This window comes from Sylvia atricapilla, chromosome 4 (genome assembly GCF_009819655.1).
Source record: "Sylvia atricapilla isolate bSylAtr1 chromosome 4, bSylAtr1.pri, whole genome shotgun sequence".
Lineage (NCBI taxonomy): Eukaryota > Metazoa > Chordata > Aves > Passeriformes > Sylviidae > Sylvia > Sylvia atricapilla.
Window position 1 is genome coordinate 6,774,591 of NC_089143.1, and position 22,719 is coordinate 6,797,309.

The 22,719-nt window shown below is 38.5% G+C and overlaps 1 protein-coding gene across 2 annotated transcripts; it reads right to left on the minus strand.

Moving 5' to 3' along the window:
• Window positions 1-6,443: 6,443 nt before the first annotated feature.
• On the minus strand, window positions 6,444-22,719 carry OCIAD1 (OCIA domain containing 1). 2 transcript variants are annotated; one of them, XM_066317017.1, is made up of 9 exons: window positions 22,625-22,690; window positions 22,309-22,389; window positions 21,232-21,316; window positions 18,098-18,151; window positions 17,583-17,630; window positions 14,808-14,937; window positions 12,423-12,631; window positions 10,904-11,053; window positions 6,444-8,078 (listed from the first exon to the last, which is right to left on the minus strand). In XM_066317017.1, the coding sequence occupies exons 1-9, from the start codon at window positions 22,667-22,669 to the stop codon at window positions 8,041-8,043; spliced, it is 840 nt and encodes a 279-aa protein (XP_066173114.1). In that variant the 5' UTR covers window positions 22,670-22,690; the 3' UTR covers window positions 6,444-8,040. The 2 variants fall into 2 exon arrangements, with proteins under 2 accessions (XP_066173114.1, XP_066173115.1); XM_066317018.1 differs by lacking the exon at window positions 22,309-22,389 and having other exon boundaries at window positions 22,625-22,719.

The following is a 22,719-nucleotide window of genomic DNA, read 5'->3' on the forward strand; positions in this document are numbered from 1 at the left end:
CAGAGTGATTAGACTCAGTTCCCTGGTAAAGCACTTGGATGGCCTTTCCTAGCCAAGCAGCCACCAGGCAGAAGGGGAAGGCTTAGACTGACTAGCCTCCCTGTTTTTTACTGTAAGATTTTATACTTTTCTACTTGGTGTTTAGCCTCTTGAATTCTTGAGCTACTAAGAACCCCTGTCTCAACAGGGGCTTCAGTTTTACATTTGTTACTTTTCTGTAGTACTTTCCCCCAGCACTTTGGGTTGGAGTCAGGGATACACAGCAGGGCTGTGTCACAGCTGCTGCCGTGTGCAGGCAGGTGAGCCTTGGAGAGCCTTCCACAGGGGCTCCAGGGAGAGGAGTTACACAACCACAGAGAAGGTGACCTCCTTTGTGAAAATCATGTAATTGTCATGGGTGTACTTGTGGTGATAGCCACCAAAACTCACGTGGTGACATGTCTGAGCTACTTCCCCTTCATCTGTCTTCTGCAGCCAGAAGCTGCACCAAGGTGAGTCGTGCCTGGGTTATCTGAGGAAAGATTACATTACACCCAGGTGACACCAAGGAGAAGGATGTGTGGCACAGAGGACCCTCAGAGGTTGTTCTTGTGGTCAGTGTTACCTCTTGGGATTACAGCTTAGCTTCTGAACTTTGCTTTAAATGTAATTTTGGTTATTCTTTACTTTCAGTTATTTTTCTGTAATAAATATACTGATGTATAAAATTCCTTGTCTCCTTTTTTCCTAACTTTGTTCCCATACTTTGCAAAAGGCTGATTAGCTAATTGTGTGGCTCTACATGAGTTACTGTGATACAGGTATGAGAAAAGGCAGTTTGTGAATCTAAGATGTATTAGCACTACATTTATGCGTATCAAAGGAAAAATGAGCACAGCTAATGGGAGGACTGTTCTTTTGAAGGTCTTTAAAAGCAGCTGTTTTGTAGTAATTATGTGCAGTTTAATGAGCTAATCTTTGTTAGCCATTACTATTGTGCATTCCATACAAGCAGGCTAAAGAATTTACTTTTAATTGAAGCAGAAATTGAATACATTGAATTTAGGGGTGACCTGTCAAAAAAAAAAAAAAGAGGGAGAGATTTGAGGTAATCAGTTGCTTCTTTAGTAAGAGGGGAAGAAGTCTCCAGGAGGAAAAACAGTTGACCTTACAAAGTGTTTCGTAGTGCTTTCTTACACTGAAAATAGGCTGTACATTCCTCTTTGGCAGAAGATGTTACAAAAAGGCTAAAAAAATCCGATGAACTTACACAGCTTCCTGTGAGTCATTTGTATCTGGAAAGTTGGAACTTGTTTTCTTCACTCAGAGACAAGGAGTTCAACCACGTGCTCAGGCACATCACAGCTTAAGTGAAGTCCACATACTTGATAAAATCAGGAAACGAAATACCCCCTTCAGCTGCAGTAGGTACAGAGTGAATAGTTATATATATGTCTCTGTGCACTTTATGAAATTATGGCTAGAAAAAAGGGTGCAAGAGGAAAGCTATAGTGGCATTAACCTCAAACAGCTGCAATGGACTGCTTATCTTTGTGGGCTTTTGTATTAGCTGTTGGCATTCATTTTACAAATATGGTACTCACTCCAAATTTTTTAAAAAAGGTGTTTTAGAAGAGAGCAATTGCAGGTTGAGAACAGCACATTCCTGTTTAAATCCTTTGTAGGTGGACTCTAGTCAAGCCAGCTGGTCTGTAATTCTCTTCTAAAACTGGGAATGAAAGGGACATGAAGCCTGACTATCCAGGTTTTTATAAATCCCTGTCAAAAACAAGATTTGGGGCTTACTTTATTGTATTTTTAGAGAAGAATGAAAGAATGGGGCATGCTATGCAACAAGAGGTAATAGGAGGGGAGAGCTCTGGAGTGAACTGGTAAGAAGAGAGCAGCTTCTGGGGCAGGATTTACAACAGGAGCATGCTGGACCAGGCCCTGTGGGAAATAAAAATGTGGCGGCAACGCGAACTTGGGAGCAGCAGCCCCTTCCTCATGTCCATTTCTACCAGTGAAAGAGCTGCTGGTAATTTGTCCCAATCACCCAGTTTGTTTTTGGCATCCCACACAAAAAATACATTTGAAAGGAAGGACAAAAAAGAGGGATCCAGCTTCTGACATCAGTATTGCAGTAGTTCCCTGTCCTTGAAATACTAAGCCACTTGTACATTGTAAGGGTATGGAGGGGTTTTTGTTTTGTTTGTTTGGTTTTTTTCCTAGTAAGTCCCTCAAAAAAAAAAATAAGGTTCTCCAGGAAATAAATGGAACTTCTCAAGGCTGTCTAAAATCTAGAATGCCTGAGAGGGCATTTGGGGACATGTTAGGGGGCATCTGTTCAACATTTTAACAGATAATCTGACAAAGGAGAACACAAGTTTTTCTTGATGACAAAATTACAGAGCTTCATATGAAAGGCTGACTAATAAGCTTCATAGTCTTGTAGAAACATACTAACTGTATCCAACAGTTGGTTTTAAATTACTCTGACTTTTTCAGCATAGGAACCTGGGAGTCATTTTTCATAGTTGCAAGACATAGGATCAGTGGTCTATAACAGCCAAAAGGCAAATGAAACATTAACAATTCCCAGGGAAAAAATGGGGAAAAAATAGATTTAGACTACAGACCAACTCTATGGCATGCCCTCATTTTGAATATTATGGTCTTTCCAGTGTATCTCAGAAATGGTACAACACAGAAAGAGGACAAAGAAAAATTCAAGTGAAAAAGAATGATCAGAAATGCAAAGTGGTTTCATGACAAGAGATTAACTAACTTACTTTCCAGACTGAAGATATCTCAAGGTGAGGAATACGATGTCTGTGAAAGAGTGAAAGATTAATAGGGAGCAAGTAAGTGCTGTTTCATCAGCACTCACTGAAATCAGATTTAAACTAAACAGAAAAAGAACTCTGCTTTACACAGCACAATTCCATCAGGGGCATTCTTGCCACAAGAGATGGTAGAGGCCAACAAAACAGCTTCAAGAGACATGACCTACACAGAGACTTGGCTGCAAAACACCTGCATTTGCATGATCCAGATGTAACCTTTGTGTCAGGAAATGGCACAGCTCTGATCAATGAAGGACAGGAGTGGGCACCAGTGAAGATGTCCTAGAGGGATCACCAGCCAGTGTGGGAGACAGGGTGACCATCATGGCCATTCTTATATTCTTACAGCTGTTGAAAAAACAAGCACCTTGCCAAATGAATTAAACCCCAGGTAGGTCGTATCTAGAAATTGAGACTGAAACATCTTCATGTGCAGAAAGCACAAAATTCATTATTTTAATTATTTAATTATTAAAATTTAGATTATTTTAAATTATTAATTATTTAATTATTATTTAATTATAAAATTTAAATTATTATTACAGTATAGTGACTTCAGATGAAGGGTGAAAAAGAACTAAGGGTGGCAACGGATGCTTCTCCCATTGTCTTTGCCATTCAGATTGTTTGAGAGCACTTCCAAATTCTTGCGTAGGAAAACCCCAGTTACCCAAATTTTGAAATGTTTCTTATCACCTGTGCGCATTTTGAGTTTTCTGTAGCCTGTGCTCGGGCACATCAGCAAGCTCAGGTGTTCCAGAGCAGGAGATGTTTAATATTTCCTCCCAGAGGCACACTTTAAACCCGTCCTTCACTCACTCAGCTGGAGGCTCAGCTCTGCCAGGGCTGGGCTGGACGTGCCTAAGCGTCATTCCTTTGACACTGTCACATCTGTAATAGTTAGAGGAAACCTTTCCCAGCAGCAAACGCTTGCCATTTACCCACTCCCGCTCTCCTGCTTGGCTCCAGGGACCCAGCAGCGCCGCAGTGCTCTGAGCCGTGCCAGGCACGGAGCCCGCCCGTGTCTCAGGCTGCACAGCTGGCAGCTGTGGCCGCAGCAGCTCCAGCAGCCCGGCTGCCTCCGCTCCGCTCCTCCTGCCGCACCGCAGCCTCTGGGCGGGCTGACAGCCCAGCCTCCTCGGGCATGTGCAGGGGCAGTGAGGAAAAATGCAATGCAGCCTTACATAAAATCTTCACGGGACCCTGAAACCACACTTCGCTCTTCTATGCACACACACGGCCATGTGTGCACTGACGCCACGGCGCTGTACCCGCAGAAATGGTTTCTGTCTACCATAGCTAAAAATATCTTGACACTGTTAATAACCCAGCAGTGATGCTTAGGCATCAGCCACTGCAACTAAATTCACCCTTTCCTGTATCAGTTGCACTGTTTAAAATGCTAGTTATCCTAAAATAGTTAAGATTATTAATTGTATTTAAAGTACAAAATTAAGCCAAACTTTTTTTTTTTTTTTGCATTAGATTTATATAGAAACTAACTTTAGCTTCATAATTAAAATAAAAATCTAATGCACTAGAAATGTGCTTCCTCTGTGGGTTAGTAGGAGTAGAAAAGAATGTGTATTATTCTGTGTAAGGAGTGAATTGAAAATTCCCAGGTTTAGAAGCTGTTCATGCAAGATCTCATATCCTGAAAATGGAGTCCTGAGTCATCAGTGAGCAACTGGAAAAAGAGCAACACAAAGGTTAAGCACTATGAATTTTAAATCCTGAATAATTTACTACAAGTGCTGGCACAGGAAATCTAACTCTCCATTTCTCTTTCATCTTAAGCTTTTTTTTTTCTTTTCAAGGATAAGTGAAAATTCTATTTGATTGAATATCCATTGTATCAGATGACTGCACAATGTCTTTATCATATCTCCTTTAAAGGTTTTCTTACTGCAGCATCACATTATGAAAGCAGCTCACACCAGGCTCTTGCTTTTTAGTTTTCAAAGTATAAACTCAAGGCATGTGTGTGTCCAAGCCTGCATTGGCTGTGCTGAACTAGCACAAAACCAGGGCAAGGGGCTGAAACAGTAATGGGATGCAAATTGTCCCAGTTGTTGCCTTGAGATTAAAATCCAAGGATTTGTGGATTTCTACTAACAACTTAATAGGAGAATAAATTGCAAAGAGTAAAAGGATATTTTTAGACTCCCTGTTTCATATAAGAGATCACAGAGAACTTAACTCTGGTTGTGAGTCAGGAAGACTGGGCTGCAAGCAAACCCTTCTTATGTGTTTGTGGGAGCCAAGGGACTGAGCTGGACCTGCCTCCTGCAGCTGGGCAAGGCCCTCACCAGGGCCACAAACCAGAGTCCCCCAGCAGCAGAACAAACAGGTCTTTCAGCTTCCAGCAAACAGGGGACAAGTGAGGATTTCTTCTTGAATCTCAAGGAGGCAAGCAAGTTGTGGGTTCAATCTGGAATATTAATGATTTCCCCAGGTTTCTGTAAATCTGCTTAGCTTTCATTAAGCAAATCAAATCAAATCCCTTTTCATTAACACTTTTCTCTTCCATGTAGCTGTGTTCCAAACAACTTCAGTAGGGAAAAATCCCTGCAAAGGTCAGATTAGTACCTACTTGGGGCTCTAAACACGCTTACTGATTTGGGGAAACAGAGAAACATTCGGGAGCAGCATTTTTGGCAGCTTTACCAGCTATGAAAGAGCAGAGGCACATTTTTGCAACCCTCTTCTCTCTTTTCATATTGGTATGTTAGTAACAACAAACCTGGGGATAATGCTACCAGCTCCTTTAAACTGGCCTGCTTATTTTTAAGAAACCGTGAAAACGCTTATTTTATAGGGATATTTTTAAGAAACATTTATAATAAAGCATTCAGACTCTTTTCCTGGTGTTTAAGGTATAAAAATTGGGGGTTTTTAATGTTATTTTTAATTAGAGGAAGAAAATTTACTTAGCTGTACAGTAAACATTGAGTGAATTCTCAGTTATTGACAAATATACAGGTGTGATGGCCCACAGGAAAACTTTAGGTATGTTTTAACACCACTGTTGTACACATCTAGTCCCATTGCTCCCAGCAACAGTGACCCTGCCATCAGCTCCAAGACACTTGGTCTCAGTTAAAAATTCCCAAACCCATGGGAATGCAGTGGGAGCAAACTGCTCACGGGTGACTGGTAGCTGCTACAAAACCATGAGAGTGGAAAGGCCCCCTCTGAAACACGGGGGTACTGATGGAGGATATGCAGGAAAAGGGAAGGAAGAAGATGGAATTCCCATGGCTGTTTACTGAATCAGTGGCTCAACATTGTCACAGCAAACTGAATGTGACCCAACTTTGACAAAACATCAGTTCCCAATACCCTACTAAATTAACAGCTATGACTGTGAACTCTCCTGTATCTAATGTGCACTAAGGGTGTGAAATCAAAATAATTGAAAATTGATAAAGCAAACCAAATTTGCTCAAGTACAAAAAAAAGTATGCCCTCTGAGGGAAACTAGATGCAATGGAATGAAAGCTTTATATTCAATTTAGAAATACTATCAACACAATGTAACCTCAAGCAGACATGTCGACATTAATTGACATGCCTTTTATTTTCTCCTCTAAGAAAAGAAGAAAAATTCTGATATAATTTATATAAAACACTGTATTTATTTGTCCACCCAAAAATGTGAATGTGAGGCAAGACACTTTACAGGAAGGCACCATCATAGGAATCTGTTCTATTACTATCATCTCAAATTTCTGCCTCCTGTTATTTGCGTAACTGACAACTAAGAAACTCGGTGAATATTTTCCTGATAAAGCCAATCAGCTTTGGAGTAGCACACTGAAAACAACAGCAATACAATTCTGGCAGACTGTATTTTCTGAGTTCACTCATCACAGCCATGAGAAGCATTCTCTACAAGGTAAATTTCTGATAGAACTTCAAGATTTTCTGATCAGCACATTAATTTTTTAGAAGATCAGCTTTTCTGAAAGCAAACTTCCTGTTTTATTTCAAGTACTATCTGGCTCTTTAAGCATCCTCCTCTTTCCCTGCTTCTTCCTCCTCCTTTCAGCCATTTGCTCTGTACAACCCCCTCCCCCTGCAATTATCTTATTTATGCTGCCCTGCTGCAACTCCACTAAATCAATAAATTCTCTGAGAATTGTCAACTTGGTAGGCACACTGTTTTTCATCTCCAACAAGGATGTCAGGAATGCCTTTATGTGATCAACTTCACAATGGTTGTTTGCTCCCTTATAGCCCAAACCCCCAAATAAACACAATGCTGGGAGATAAAACTTGAAAAGCCCTAAGTGAAGGCAACATTTTCAGAGACAGAGCAGGTGATGCAAACACCAGGACTGACTCTTTAGTTTTGCCAATGTAGCTCTTCTCTTACAGGTAATAATAACAAAATATTCCATTGATTGGGATCTCTTCTCCATAAACATGGCAGTTTTGGTCATGACTTGCAAAAATTGAGAAATGAAGTCAAATATACAGAGTCTAACATGAACAGCCAATAGATCATTTAAGGTTTTACCAAAGTCTGTCAGGTTTAGCCTTCTGCACTGAAATGTAGCTATTTTCAATACCTGCAGTTTCATTCAATTATTTTCTTCAGAAATGAGTGTCTGAAGAAACCTGTTGTGGGCAAGTCACAGTATCAGTCTAAAAATACAGCTGGCACCATGAAACAGAGTTGAAAAAGTTCTGGTTACTTCAGTGTCTGGCTCAGCTCTTCAGCCCTTTTCCCCTCAACAGTTAAATAGTATTCCTGACATTACAAACCAAGTATAACAACAACTTCAAGTTCCCAGCATATCACTTTCAGACAAAATCAAGTGAGAGGTTGAGTTCTACAGGTAACTTTTAATTCAAGGCTTGAAAACTTGAGAAGATTCTGATATTCTTCCCTTCTCAATACATGGGATTGCATTTATTTACATGTATTTTTGCCTTATGCTCATAATACCAGTTACCCTTCTCATTCCTAAACAACAAATGGTTTGTAGTAATGACAACTCACAGTAGCCTTGTTTTTAATTTATGCAAAATTAAAAAAAATTAAGCATAAATACTTTTTTTTAATCTTCTGGCAAGTCAGGATTTTCTCCTCATTTATTGACAGTTGTGTCTGGCAGAGCACACCAAAGGTGCTGATACTCATGACTAATCTAGGTGAAGTTCAAGTTAGCTGACAGGAGGTAATTTTCTTCAGTTCTTCATTTGACTCTTACTCGTCCCAGGTATCGCCATATTTATTTACTTTAACTACAGAAAACAAAAGAAAAAAACAAAAGATTAACTGCAGAAGTTATCATATACAGTGCCAGAAAGTATAATGAAGTGTACTGTCATCTGAAGTGGTGTGTGGGGAGAGAGTCACAGCACAACAGACATGTAATTAAAGCTACTTTTGAATAAATGGCGAGAAGAGTTTGCTAATCATTTTACCTTAATGAATTAATATTCAATCAGGAGGCCTACTGTGCTAATTCCTGCTCTACAGAATTTGTCATTACTTTAAAACAAATCTAACACATGGATGAGACAAAAACAATTGGAGGAAGCAGGCAAGGAATGTTACAATAAATAATGAGGCTACATAATCTGGTTACATGCACAGTTGGATAAATTTGGCATAGCTAAAAACACATTCAAAGACAAACAAACAGAAATCAGTAATCCCTACTAGGAAACTACTCAGCCATTATTATTTGGCAGCTTCCTTTAGCATAGGATTGAATCAGAGAGGAAAAAAACCAGGGTAGTGGTCTAACAGCTTTGTTCAGAAGTGTGCCACTAACTGAACAACAAGCAGAAAGTGAAAACAGCCTCTCTTGAAAGTGAGCTGCAAAGTGCTCTGTAACCGACTGCCCTCACTGAAAAGATTAAGGATGGATCCATTTGACCCAGTAGCAATGCTGACACTAGTCAGGTGGTTTTAGAAAACCACTTGCAAATTAATTATTAAGCTCACTGTTTATTACTAACTATGCAGCAGCATAAGTGGAATAGAGCAAAATGCCTCCTGGTCCTTGTCTCTGTGAGCTACCAGCAAACTGAGCACAATGCCCTGACAAATGTCTTTGGAGCGACTGATATTGCAGAGACACACAATGAGAAGCTCTCTCAAAGTACAATTTGATTTCCATTTGTATTAACCATGGCAGCTGAAGAGGCTGCACTCATTCCCTGGAAAATGGGCCAGTCTAGATCACTATGCAGATGCACGTATTTGTGCTGCTGCAGGGAAGGGAAAAGGCGGCGGCAGATGGAAGTTGGGGATTGCTTAAAGCTGGGTCAGACATGGTTTTGTTTCCCTTCTGTCCCTGCAAGGAAGGGCAGAAATCACTGTCTCCTATTTGCTAGGGACCCAGAGATAAGAGGATGAACCAAAGGGTAGTGACTAAGAAAGTATGAACAAGCACACAGCAAGTAACATGTCTAGTTTGACACAAGAAGCTAAATCGGATCTTAGCCCACAACATCAGTGTAATCCCTGAACTGCAGACTGAAATGCACTTGCATGTGTAAACCATTCCTGAATTTTTGTATGCCCTCCTCACTCTTTTCCCTCAAAATGCAAAGAGATCCTTTAAAAGGTCTATTTACAAATCTCACGCACTGCTCCGTTTTATTCTCAAAGCCCAAGTGCAGCCTTCAAACAGAACACAGAAATATAGAAAGAATGCAATATTTGATCAACATTTTATAGAGGTCTTTTATACACCTCAAGTAACTGAAAATAAAGTAAAAAACGCACATTCTCATTTCACAGCCACATTTGCCATGGAATATGGCAAGGTTTTCAGAATGCTGCTTAACACTTCTGTGTATGGTTTCACAAGTGACATTTTTAGGCTTTCTATTTCTGGAGAAGTATCTTGAAAAAGAAACACTGTGTAAATCCATGAAGTGTCAGCAAATGGAATTTAAAAGCCATCTGAAACCGCAGCTTCAATAATTTTTTCATGTCTCATTTGGCACAGTCACATGATAAGAGAAAGCCTTTTTCCCTTGAAATAACAGATAAAAATCATTACACAAAAATTGCTCAAAATTTTTCTTTCAAGACTGCAGATCTGTCCAAAGATAGATGATCTGCAGCAAGTAACTCACAAGCATCAGACACCGACACTCTTGAGCAACACTGTTCCAAACTTAGTGTTACTGCTTCAGAAATTTTTGCTTTAATACACTCTTCTATACTTCTTACCACTCATTATGCCTAATAAAAGACAACAGCTCTTCCTAAAAGTCTTGTTGCAACGTGGCTGACAAGACTGGGCAGTGCACAAAACCCCAAACAATTCAAGGTGACTAGTCCATCAGTGTGTTAGATGGTAAAACATTACTCTTGCTACAATTGGTTTTACAGATGCCACATTAAATTTAAAAAGTTCTAGAGCAAGCAATTATGAATTGCTTCTGTGTCTCCTTTTCAAAAATTTGATTGAGTCAAAAAGTTCTCTGAATGATGTCTTATTCTTTAGAGCATTGCATTCTTATTTTGCTCTGTAAAGTTTTCTTTTTCACTGTGAAAACAAATCTCAATATTGCTGCCAAATACCGTTTCCTTCCTCTGGGTTTTAATGTAGAAAATGGACCTCTACAAACAATGCCTCTATAGAAATCCACTAATTCCACATGAAACTATTCATAAAAATAAATACCCTCCCCTTCGAACCATCAACCATGTGCTCTATTTTGAGAGAACAATGCTATCTAAAACACACACCCCTCTCCCATAGCTCTTTGGTACAGCTCTGAGCTCAGAGAATTCTTTGTTAAAAGAGGTTGCTCAATATACTCAATGAAGCAAAACTTACAAGCTTTTAAGTCTGGCACCAAGCAATCAATAATGGTTAGAGAAAAGGAATGACAATTTTCTATTGGATGATCAAAAATTCCAATAAACTAATAATCTGAAACAGGAAACTACAGACTGTAGGTATCACATATGAGATACCTGCAAACACTAAATGTAAATTGCTTAAAAGGCATGCAGGATTAAGTTTTGTGTTTGCAACTACTTTTAACATTATGGCAAATATCTCAATTCCATTAACTATTGCTGTAAATCAATGTATTACCTTCCTTAGCTGGTTTTTCCTGTGAAAACTTGCTTGGAGTCTCTGCCTTTGGTGGTTGCATTACATCATATGTCTGTCTGTGTTTATTCCTTAACTCCTCATATGTGATGCCTTTTTTTTTCCGACTTTCTTCTGGAATTTGAGCAGGCTCTGAAAACAAAACAAACAGAAAAATACTAAATATGGCATAACACAGCAAAATTTGACTTCAACATGTTCTAGAATACCAGTTAATTACTGCTCAATCCCAAATTAAAAGGAGCATGACAGCTACAATTCTAAATACAACAATGAATGTATATATGGTCTTCAAGTAATTCCTTTTATCCTCTTAATTTTGTCAAACTGCTTTGAAACACCAGCTGTTAATTAATTTTTTTCATTTTGCCATAAGAAATTCTAACAACCATGTGGTAGTTGATGGATAAAATAGCTCTGGTCACTTTATCTAAAATTTATGTTAATTATACATTTGAGATATATACGATTTCTGAAGAGAAACCAAAGTGAAGCTCAAGGGTTTGCATTAAGGCTTTAAATTTTGCTTTCAAAGAATTAGGACAATATCTATCATATGATGCTTGATAAACATTTGATCCTTTCATCTATATTTATAATATCTTGGTTATATAATAAAGGTGTTACCAACTATTGACATTTGTGATGAAGTGCAATAATAGTTTTCTTGACACATTTATATCTGATACTTTCATGTAACTATAACCAAGTTGCATTGAAAGGGTTTTTTTAGTTAAATAAAACATTTTTCATAAGTAAGTTGAAAAAATCCAAACTAATTCCAAGTACAAACCCCTGCATTTGATAGTAACTTCCTCCTTTGTGTACCAGAGACACCTGAATTCAGAATCCTGTTTCCCCTGCAATAGCTGAGGACAGTTCATACTGGAAGGAGGGGAACAGCTGCATGATATGTGAAAACCATTTTAGTTCTCTGTGAGAAAATCAGACTGTTGTGGATAGAAGCTAATATCTACTCAGTTCCCAGAGACATAAATGTTTGTCACATTGTGAAAAATTTTTTTTAGAAGTTTAAGATCATGGAGTTACAGCAGTATCCAGTTACAGCCCCAGGCACAGTGGAACTGCAAGCACCTTGGAAGGGCCAGCAGGTAATTGGTAGGCTGTGGTTTATTCTGTACAGTGAAGGAATGGCATGTTTCTTTCAGTCAAAGAGAACTTTCAATCAGGCTGAGTGTTTTTCAGGTTTAGTTCTACAACAGATTGCACCTTGTAAGTTAATTCAGGATCTTTACTTGCAATTAAAGCAATTTTCAGCTAGAAAACCCTAAATCTAGTTTAGAGCTAGAACACAAAATAAAATTTATATTCATCTTCTGTGTAAAAACAATTCTTGTAATTCTTTCAGCTCTTTCATTCAAAGCCACTGTATTGTGCCATGTGTGTTGGCATAGGGTGAGAATCCATAGTTTAGTAAGAGCAGTATCTAAAAGAAAGGCAAGAGTCTTTGCAGAGCAAACTGTTAAATACTAAGACTCACCTTGAACAGTGTAATCAGTAATTCCTGTGGGTGAAGATTCATTCAGAGAAGCACTGAATGGAACAGGTTCATAACTGGAGAGGGCTCTATCTGTGGAGCTGTAATCATCTGAATAGCTGGAAGAAGGTGGGAATCCAGCTCTTGGAGAAGATGACTCAGTAAATGACTGAGAAGGTACGTCTGAAAATTCAGATTTACGACTGGAACGGCTGGAAAAGAACAGAATTAAATATTAAATACTGAAGTTAACACTGAAGTTAACAATGGAACTATTAGAGTCACAATAATTTCAATTCAAGAAAATGTTCTTTTATTTTAAATAGTTTCGTTTCCAACTGAATCATCATCTCAAAAAATTTTTGGGATGTTTTGGGTGTTTTCTTTACGTTGCAAAAATTTCTATTGTCCCTTCCCCAACATTCTTCTCTTCCTCAGAGAACCTTAACTCATACCTCCAGAACAGGAGAGAAAAGAGACAAAACACACTGCTCTTTACAGTAAGTGAAGTTACAATCCTTTGTCCCAAGGAATCTTCAGACAAAAACACCCCACATCAGACACAAATAGTACACGGTGTGCCCATGTAACTAGTGGTAGTATAAACTATAGTTAATTTTAAAAGCATTTCAAGAAGAATTTGATATTTAAAACTCTTCATCATTAGAAGGTGCTGTATTTGATCAGGACTGAACAGCAGAAGGAGAACAAACAGCTATCTTAGGAAAACTAAATTATGAAAATTAATCAAGTGGCTGAATTCTGCAAAAACTTTAATGTAGTTTCTCTTAAGAGAGAAAGATAATATCATATAAAGAATATTTTGGGAATTGGTGCCTGATATTTTTTAATTATTCACTATAGTCATAGAATGGCCTTGCAAGCCACTACACAACATGTTCCTCTATCAGGAATGCCACCACTTTGTGCCACTAGAACACCTCTGGAGTATTTATTAATTTTTTACTTTTAATTTCTGCCTAGCTGTACTTTTAGTTTCCTATGAAAAACATCTGCAATTAGTCTTTATTTAAATCTCATAATAAACATACAGAACAAAGTCACTTTATTGCCTCAATAATATTTTTAAAATATATGCAAACACAGCTTTATAAAACTACCTAATCTTTTAACTCCCTATGAGTTTTTAACTGCAAATCAAATTACCAAAATACATTAATTAGAAGACACACAATGCCCAGGAAAGTGTAATGATTTCTGTTGCTGGGTTAAAAGGGTAGCGTGTATGGATAACAATGCAACTGAAAAGAGTTTAAATTATTTATTCAACCAAGGAAAATGAATTTATCACTTAGGAAATAAAACTTTACAGATACAAATTGGCCATTAACAGTTGAAGGAATTTATTGGTGTGGCAGATGATGGTACTTGAACGAGTTCTCATGTAAACACAATTAATGAGCATGACAACTTCATATTAGAAATTGGAAGGGGTGAAGGGACAAGTCCAACTCCAATTCAGCTGATTTTTACAGTAAGTATATGGAGTGGTAATGCCTGAAATTGTTTGATGCCATAAAACCATCAATGTTTCAGAATAAAGGTAAATCTTGCAGACAAAATAAAAACTGCCATACATCTGAATGTATAGTGTAATTAAGAATTTAAGCAAATCCTTTATAACCATGTACCAAATCTCAGCACATAAACAGGAGGACTACTACTCACTATCCAAACACTATTCTCCTAGTTTTGAATCAAGGGTTTAAGTGACATATTCTGAAAGCAGCTTGCAATTAAAAACCAGTTGAAGGAGAAAACATTCTGGAAGAAAACAGGAAATAGTTTCAAGAACCTGATGAGTTTCTCATATGTACAGCATAATGCTGTTACAGATGTAAAGGATTTAAACAAACAGCAGTAAGCTTGACCACCATGCTTCTTCCTGCACTGATATTGTTTACTGAGCTCTTTCCTTTGATAAACACTGAAATCATTTCCACCCTTTTCCTACTTCAATCAAACTAAACTATGGGAAAAACTTCCAGAATGTAACACTATTTTATGTCAGTTAATTTAGTTTACCTCTCAAGTAAGGAGGCAACTTGTGCTGTCACACTTCTGTAAGTAAATTCTATGGGAAACACTCTTAGTTTTAAAAGAAATACAGTTTGCTAAGTAAAATGTTTATTTTCCTACTTCTCAAAGTGCTTAGTTGTATGTAAAGAGCTCAAAATACATATTTTATAGCTTGCCAACTGTTATGAATACAGATTCCTGAAAGTGGTAGATCTGAGGTAACAGGGAATGAGGGCAGGTGCAGCTCTGAAGGGGTTGGAAAGCTGCAAAAGTAGTATTGATATGATAGTGTTAAAAAAAAACCCTATTCAGAATATGTTTAAATTTAAAAGATACTTAAATTCTTACTTAGGTGAACTATGTCTCTGAGCTTGTCGTAGAACATCTCCTATTGGGGAATCCTTCAGCTTCTTAAATTTCTCGCTACAGATTGGCAAGTAGGATATCTTTCCAGCCAGGTATCCACACATTCCAGCAACTTTTTAAAAAGAAAAAAAGAGAGTTTACATGCTGTATTATAATTCCAACATTGTTTTAAAATAATAATTTCAAATAAATCATGTAGTATCTTGAATACAAGAAAGAGAACCAGTTTAGATCTAAACCAAAACCATGCAGTAATCTCTGCTGCTTCTGCAGACAAAGGGTACTAACACAAAATGCAACACTGAATGGAGACATAAAGCAATGATTTTAGACATAGTGTGAGCACCAGATGATTTCAGCTAGTACTTAGTGAATGAAAAGTGATTAAAAAAAATAAATTACATCATTTTTTTCCAAAATCCAGAAATCACAATTTACTATCAAAATGAAGATGACAAACCAATGAGAAATAAATACAGGCAGTAAATTCTGCTAATTTAATCCATCAGAACAGTCAGATCCTGAAAAGGCTTTACTAATATGAAGAGAGGTCTAAATCAACTTAGCAGTAGGCTCAGTCTCTTCTGTAAAGGATTCTGTTGTTTGGCTGCCAGAGGGCAAACAACTGAATTAGCTGAACCCTTGTAATCACCAAGCAAACTGTTTCAATTTAGTGCATGAGCTACTTCCATCTGCTGCAAAGGACATAAGAATAAATTACCAAGAAAGCTCTTTCTGGGCTTAAAACTTATGATTTCCATCAACTGGCTCCTTCAAGTTTTATCAGTGGGTCAGTGGCACATGAAGGATTCTGTAGGAAATTTTCTTACTGACTTTGTAGAAGAGAATGACTAGACCTCCTTTCATGTGCAATGAGTATTTCCTAAATATGAAGACTAAAAGTTTTGATTATCTTTAAGTCAGGAAAGAGTTAATTATAAGTAACATTAATCCTGTGCAATTCTCAGCAGTAGATTACATTGCCTGGGAACCAATATAAAGGGGATTTTTACCCTAGCCTGCTCTACTGGTACCAAAATTGTGATTCCTGTTCTAATGTCTGATTTTCAAAAGAAGGGTAAAAGTCCTTTTCCAAGGGAATAGAGAAGAACAACCACAACTATGAGTGAAGTTTACAGATGAGGAATGTAAGGCTTTAGCTGTTTAGCAGGTTAAAATAAACCAAACACCTCATATACAATAAATATGTGCAAAGAGAAAAATTACAAGCCCTTAGATTGTCCTAAGAAGAAGTCAAACTAATTATTTAGCAAAATAACGCTTAACAGAAAAGCTGATTACTCTTTTGCATAAATTACAAAGAGAAAGTCTCTTTTTCTTGAGGCCCTCTAGTAAAGAAAAGGGGAAGTATCTCTCTGGAAGATGTTTCACTCAAAGCAATCACTGGCCAAAGCATTTGGTTTATTTCCTTACAGAACTAACAGCCAGATGATCCATGTTTTTGAACTTAGCACAGTAAATTAGGTATTTTTCTTTGCTTTTACATTCACTGTGACAAGAAGCTGATTAGACATGGCCAGATCCCACTGCAGACTAAGAAGTTCCTACAGGCACAGGAACTTCCCCTTCTTTGTCAAAGACAGAGAGGACCAGTAGCTCTCTGCTGTGTTGAAGGGGATGCTGTGAATGTAGTGAATCAGCCATGACTAACTAGGAGTCTCAGTAAATTGTCAAGAGTACCTAGAAAACTACTGAGAAAAGTATAGTAATTCCTACAGGCAGAAAATCCTGGCCAGCTCAGCTGCATCTTATTTTTCCCCCAAATTCAATATATTAGTTTTATTAAGTAAGAAGAATGTGGCCCTTATGTGTAGGAGTGATTGGGGAAGTAGCAGCTCTATTATTTATTAGAAATGTTTGTGTTATACCATTGTTTAGTGTTCAAAAAAAGTAACCAGAATTTAGCATAAACAACAGGAGCCCTGGTCTGTCACATTCATTTATCTGCTTAAACAACACTTCCTTGACCACAAATCACAAGGTTTACCCTCTTCCCACTGAAGTAAACTGGCTGTATCTGCACAGATTGGCAAGATGGCAACTTCCTGTTTTACTGTCTTGTATTACATTGAAAAGGTTATTTTATTAAGTGAATAATTTATTTTTGATTATACTTAATCCAAGGATCATTCACATGAAATTGCTTTTTTCCTACAATTGTACATACATAATGTCCAGGGGAAAAAAAAAAGTAATTAAAATAGCCTGAATGGGACACGTGAGATACATGAATAAAGACCTTCAAATTAGGAAGGGAGTGGTGGGTGTATTCTGGCAACGTAATTTAAAATAAGGTTGCACGGTCTCTATTTAAAACGTTTTTATCTTAAATGAATATGCTAATTAATCAAGCAATTTTATACAAGCCTTATAAACAAAAGTTGTCCAAAATGTGCAGTACAAATTCAGGCAGTAACTAAATCACCCAATCATAAAAAAGCCTTGGGTTGCAAAGGGACCTTCAAGATCCTCTAGTTCCAACTCTGCTGCCATGAGCAGGGACCCCCCTCACTAAACCTGGCCTTGAACACTTCCAGGAATGAGGCACCCACAACAACTCTGGGCAACTCTGTCCAGTGCCTCACTACCCTCAGTAAAGGATTTCTTTCTAACATCTAATCTAAATCTCTCCTCTTTTAGTTTAAAACCATTGGTCACACTGGGCATTAGGAAAAGGTCCAGAAAAAGAACATACAGCATGAATAGAAGCTGAATTTATATGTAGCTTTTACTTACATGCAACTTTAACAAAAGAGCCAAATCTTGAGCTATCTCTTAGAACACCTGAAAAGGAGGACAAAATCAGACATTCAGATAAAGACATATGTAATCAGATATTAAGAATTAAGTTAAAAAACCTCAACTGTAGTTATTTTTGTAGAAGCAGGTTACTCTTTTATACTTCACATTAAATTTTAAAAAAACCTAATAACTGAATTCCTCATAAAATTAAAAAACCCTAGGAATTATCTCTTTCATCATATTTAATCACAGGGTTATTAACACACTGAGAACATATTCTTTTATAATCAGTGAGATATTGCACTAGTCACACAACATAAAACACACATGAACTGGATTTTAAGTTCAGCTCTTTATGTTGAGGAACTGCAAATCATGTAGCTACAGAGTCTGAACTTCTTAGATTACATGTAGATTGGACATTATACTATCACAATAACTTTCCTAACAGCAGAAAGATATTTCAACTGAGCAAATTGAAATGAAACTGAAGTATTTTTACACTTTACCTTTTCTAATCAAGAAACTAGTACCAAGCATGCTCACTGCAGCCAAAGGAAAAGCTGTGAAGAAGAGAAAAAGCTGCTTAAAATACAATTTTCAAGATTTTCAACCACATTTAACAACTATGCAATAAAATTAGAGTTCCCATGCCTTCCTAAGCTCATTTGTTTAATATATGGAGATATATATATGTATAAAAATAAACAAACTGTATATAAATTATCAAACCTTGTCAATCCCAGTTTTTAAGAGCTACTACAAATGAGGTACAAATTACTAGTCAATGAGTTATCCTGCCTGGATTATACTTCATGCTTCCTAAAATACAAAAGCCAGTGTCAGATGGAATAAAGCTTTCCAGACAAGGCTCCAGGTCTAGCTACAACTGCTACAGCATCAAGGTGCAGAACATTAAGATCAAGGGCCATACACAGTTCTTCAGAACAGGAGAAGTTATACAGAGGCCAGTGCCTCTAAAAATTGTTGATAATGAAAACTCTTGATGTTTTAACATAAGACCACCACTCCTGCACAAGATACAGGGACAATAAAGGAACAAACATGACAGAAGGCTGAAGTTATTTACATTAAAGATTTAGATATGTCATAATGAAATTTAATTTCATGCCAGTCTGAAAATGTAGATATTACAAAAGGGCTCAATGACTTCTAGGAGAGAAATTTTTGCAACAGCACTAGACAGCTGAAGTGTTTTGACACACACAATTTGCTAATTGAGTTCATATTTGAAGACAAATTTTATTTTTGGAGAGCAAATTATTAAAGACTATTTTAATAAATTAACAGCTAATTCCCTCACAAATTCTGGCAGGTCTAAACTAGGTAAGGAGTCCAATCAACATCTCAGGATAAATGTGACTGGATGTCACTTTTAAGAAGAAATATTGGCTCCCTGGTTCAAAGCAAGATTACGGCAAAACTTCAAAAGAGAGAATAAAACCTTCAACCTATTAGATGTTAAAAATCTGATGCTTTTAGAGATTCCAGACCTAGATTTTTCCAAAATTTACTGAGATATAAAATGACAGCACAGATTATATGCTGTCATTTTATGCTGTAAAACAACAAGGGGAGGGAGGATGTGTAAAGAAAAATGCGTTCAAAAATTATTATTGAGGATTGTAGTCTAACCCTCAAAAGTTTGAAATTATTTATAGACCTAACACAAACATCCCAGATATTAAAACCAGGCTATATTAGTATGTGAGCATATAAGTGACCTGAAATGGTAACTAAAAAATAAAAAAATAGCTGAATGAAAATTGGATTCATACCTAAAAATTAATAGGAACAATTCAAATGTAGGAAGAAGACCTCAACAAAACAAACTTAATAAATCAGAAAACATCAATGCTATGGGCAAAGAGTACTTTTTCTGTTCTATGAACAAAATAAATCTGGGGAAAATAATGGAAGGCTGATATATCAACAGCACATTAAGGATGGTAAGATAATGTAGCCAAGTCAAAATTGTTTTATGGGGAAAAAGTTGTATCAGTATAATTTTGTTAGCAAGATTAGAAGTGCAAAAGATAAAGCTGAACGTTGTAGTGTGAATTTTTATGAATGTAACAATTTATATGATAATGTCATTACAAACTAGTAACTCTTGTATGATAATGTCATTACAAACTAGTAACTCCAGTAAAGCATATATCAAACTGAATTGTGAAATGATTAGTGGCAGAAGCTGTCAAGAGAAACTATGTCAAAACACAGATGGTTTGTAAGAATGAGTAAAAACTGCTACAGCTTGGAATCTGAATAAACAAACCGAAAAGAAACAAATTTATAATAACTCCAGTGAGTACGAAAACATGACACAATGCAAAGTGAGGATTTCAGGGTAGTCACAGAAGCAAAGGGGAGTTCAAGCCATATGTATTTAATACAGTGGACGCAACAGTTTAGTGTGTGTGTGCAGAGCAGGGAAACAAAGCCAGGAGACCTAGAGAACAGTGATGGACTTTAGGCTCTCCCAGCAAGATAACAGCACAGTACACAACTCCTGAAAAAAAATCTGTTACTGTTGTAGCTCCCTAAAGAGAAATGACTCAAGAAACTAACTTAGGGCTTTCAATACCTACATGTTGTTTCTTCAGTGATGCACAGGGCAAGGAGCTACATTGCCAAGCAGCAGGACAGCTCAAGAACAAGTAAATCTCCTTCCTCTTTGTCTTCCAGAAGAGAGATTATCAATAAACCACAACCAATCATCATTGTACTACTAATGGACCTGCCTCTTTCACTTATAAAATTATACAAAAATGGCTGCATTTTAGCAAATATGCTGAAGATTTGCAAGTATTTGTGTAAAAGTGAATGAGGAGAGTGGCAAACCAGTGGAGAAAGACAAAACAGAACTTGGAGTCATTAACTCAAAATCACAATGCCTTAGGAGCTGTCCCTGAAAGTACTGGCTTCCATGAGAAATCAGAGCCCCAGCGTGCTAAAATTAGCAAATCAGCTGCTAAATTCTTCATCTGTCCTGGTTTTTGCCAAGCCACCTATGAGCATCAGGAGTAACCTACTAGTGACAAAACAGCAGGTAACAACCACATCAGAAGGCTTGTTTAAACCTCCTGACCAGGTGTACAAAAATCAAGCATGCCTTGAACCTTAGGGTTACAAAAACCATGCACAGCAATTTCCTCCAAAAGCTGAACAAATTACTTATTTATTTCTCTCTTCACAAGTCTCTATAAAGATGAAAAGCAATGGTTATAAGTTAAACTATTTTATTCTTGCACGTTAAAGATAACGATAAAAATTGAAAATAAAAACAGAGTAATAACACAAAAAAGAAAATCCAGTAACATGAGACTCGTTAATTAGATCTATTTTCAGACTTTTAATAAGCACACTAACTTAAAATATGAAGAGATCTTTTTATAGGGCATCAAACTTCGAAATTATGTTGCACCTTTTACAAAACTGCTGCAAACTCTTAGTAAATACTGTGTGGATCAGCATTTGCTGGGACACAATTCTAGGACATGTGAAGCTTGCTAAGGCACTGTTGTGCTGTATTGACCCAGGCCCTGGGTAATGCCTCAGGTAACAGCAAAAGCTGAGGGTGGAAGGAACACAATCGAGTTTACCAGCAAAGTGAACTTACCTCTATATCGGAAACTCTCTTCAGCACATTCCTTAAGGAGTCTTCTTTCCTCCTCAGTTGGAACGTAAGGCCTAGGCACTTCCCTCTTTCATTAGGGAAATAAATTAGATAAGAATGGGCAAAAGAACACTTTGGGAGCATCTTTCAATCAGAAAACTTAAAAAGTCTAACTTTCACGCCTTGAAGTTTCTCTACTTCCACCCAGGTATATTTAAGAAACCAGTGCCTTTTGTCCATAAATGTCACATGAAATATATAATTTAAAAAATCCAGTGCTTCTAAAAACGGTATGAGAGAGCAGGAAATCCTTTGTGCATAGTCAGATCCCAACTCAGCTGAGTCCTTTTACTTCAGAAAAGCCTGCTTTGGTCCCTCCAGCCAGCCTTCCAAACAGCTGATATGTGACAGATCACTAAGCGCCTTTCTGAAGCATTTCTCAGGGTGTGTTGTTGGTTCATACGGCTGTAACTCAGCGTGTGAGGGCTCTGTGCGGAGGTGCTGAGCCTGTCCCGCCCGGAGAGCCGAGCCCGGAGCAGCACAGCTCTGAGCAGGCCATCGGCACCGGGGGAACAGAGGATCACACCATCAGATGGGCTGGAAAAGCCCGATGGGCTCATCTAGGACTGAACACCGCTTTGTAACCGGACAGCGGCACTAAGTGCCATGTCCAGCCTTAAACCCCGCTAGGGACGGTAACTCCAGAACCTCCCTGAGCCGTCCATTCCAATACCTAACCACCCTTCCTGCGAAGCAATTCCGTCTAATGTCTAATCTAAACCGCCTCTGGCGCAACTTATCACAGCGCTCTCCTGCCCTATCGCTGGCTGCCTGGGAGGAGAGGCCGACCCCACCTGCTAACAAACTCCTTGCAGGGAATGCTGGACAGCGATAAGATCTCCCTGAGCCTCCTTTTCTTCGGGACAAACAACCCCAGGTTCCACAGCCACTCCTCACAGGAGTTATACTCCAGACCCCTCACGAGTTTTGTGCCCTTCTCTGGACCTGCTCCAGCACTTCAGGGCCCTTCCTGAACTGAGGAGTCCAAACCTGAACGCAATACTTGAGGTGTGGCCTCACCAGTGCCGAGTAGAGAGGGATGGTGACTTCCCTGGTCCTGCAGGCCACACTATTGCTGATACTCCAGGACGCCACCGGTACCTGAGTACATCGTTGGCTCACGGTCAGACACGAACACCTCCTCACCCCCTGAGGACACCCCCCGCCCGGCTCTCAAGAGGCCTCAAGGGCACCGGCCCCGCGGGAAACTCGGGGCCGGGGCGGCCGAGCGGCTAACAGGAATCCCCGTCCCGAGCCTGCCGCGTCGCCCCCCGCCTGGCCGCCCCGTGCCCCGCCAGGTTTCCCCGCGGCAGCGATACAGAAGCAGCACAGTTACCTCGGCCGCGTCTCCGCCGGGCCCGGGGCCCTGCCCGGCCTCCATGGCCGCCGTGACCCGGAACTGCGCGCGGCGCCAGCGCTGCGCATGCGCAC

What these genes read in the sequence shown, in the direction of transcription:
- OCIAD1 (XM_066317017.1), bottom strand. Translation starts at nt 22,669, where the DNA reads ATGGAGGCCGGGCAGGGCCCCGGGCCCGGCGGAGACGCGGCCGAG. An exon ending in AGAGAGTTTCCGATATAGAG is followed by an intron (nt 18,152 to 21,231) that starts GTAAGTTCACTT and finishes TCTTCTTCACAG; the next exon opens with CTTTTCCTTTGGCTGCAGTG. An exon ending in CTCTTTTGTTAAAGTTGCAT is followed by an intron (nt 14,938 to 17,582) that starts GTAAGTAAAAGC and finishes CTTTTTAAAAAG; the next exon opens with TTGCTGGAATGTGTGGATAC.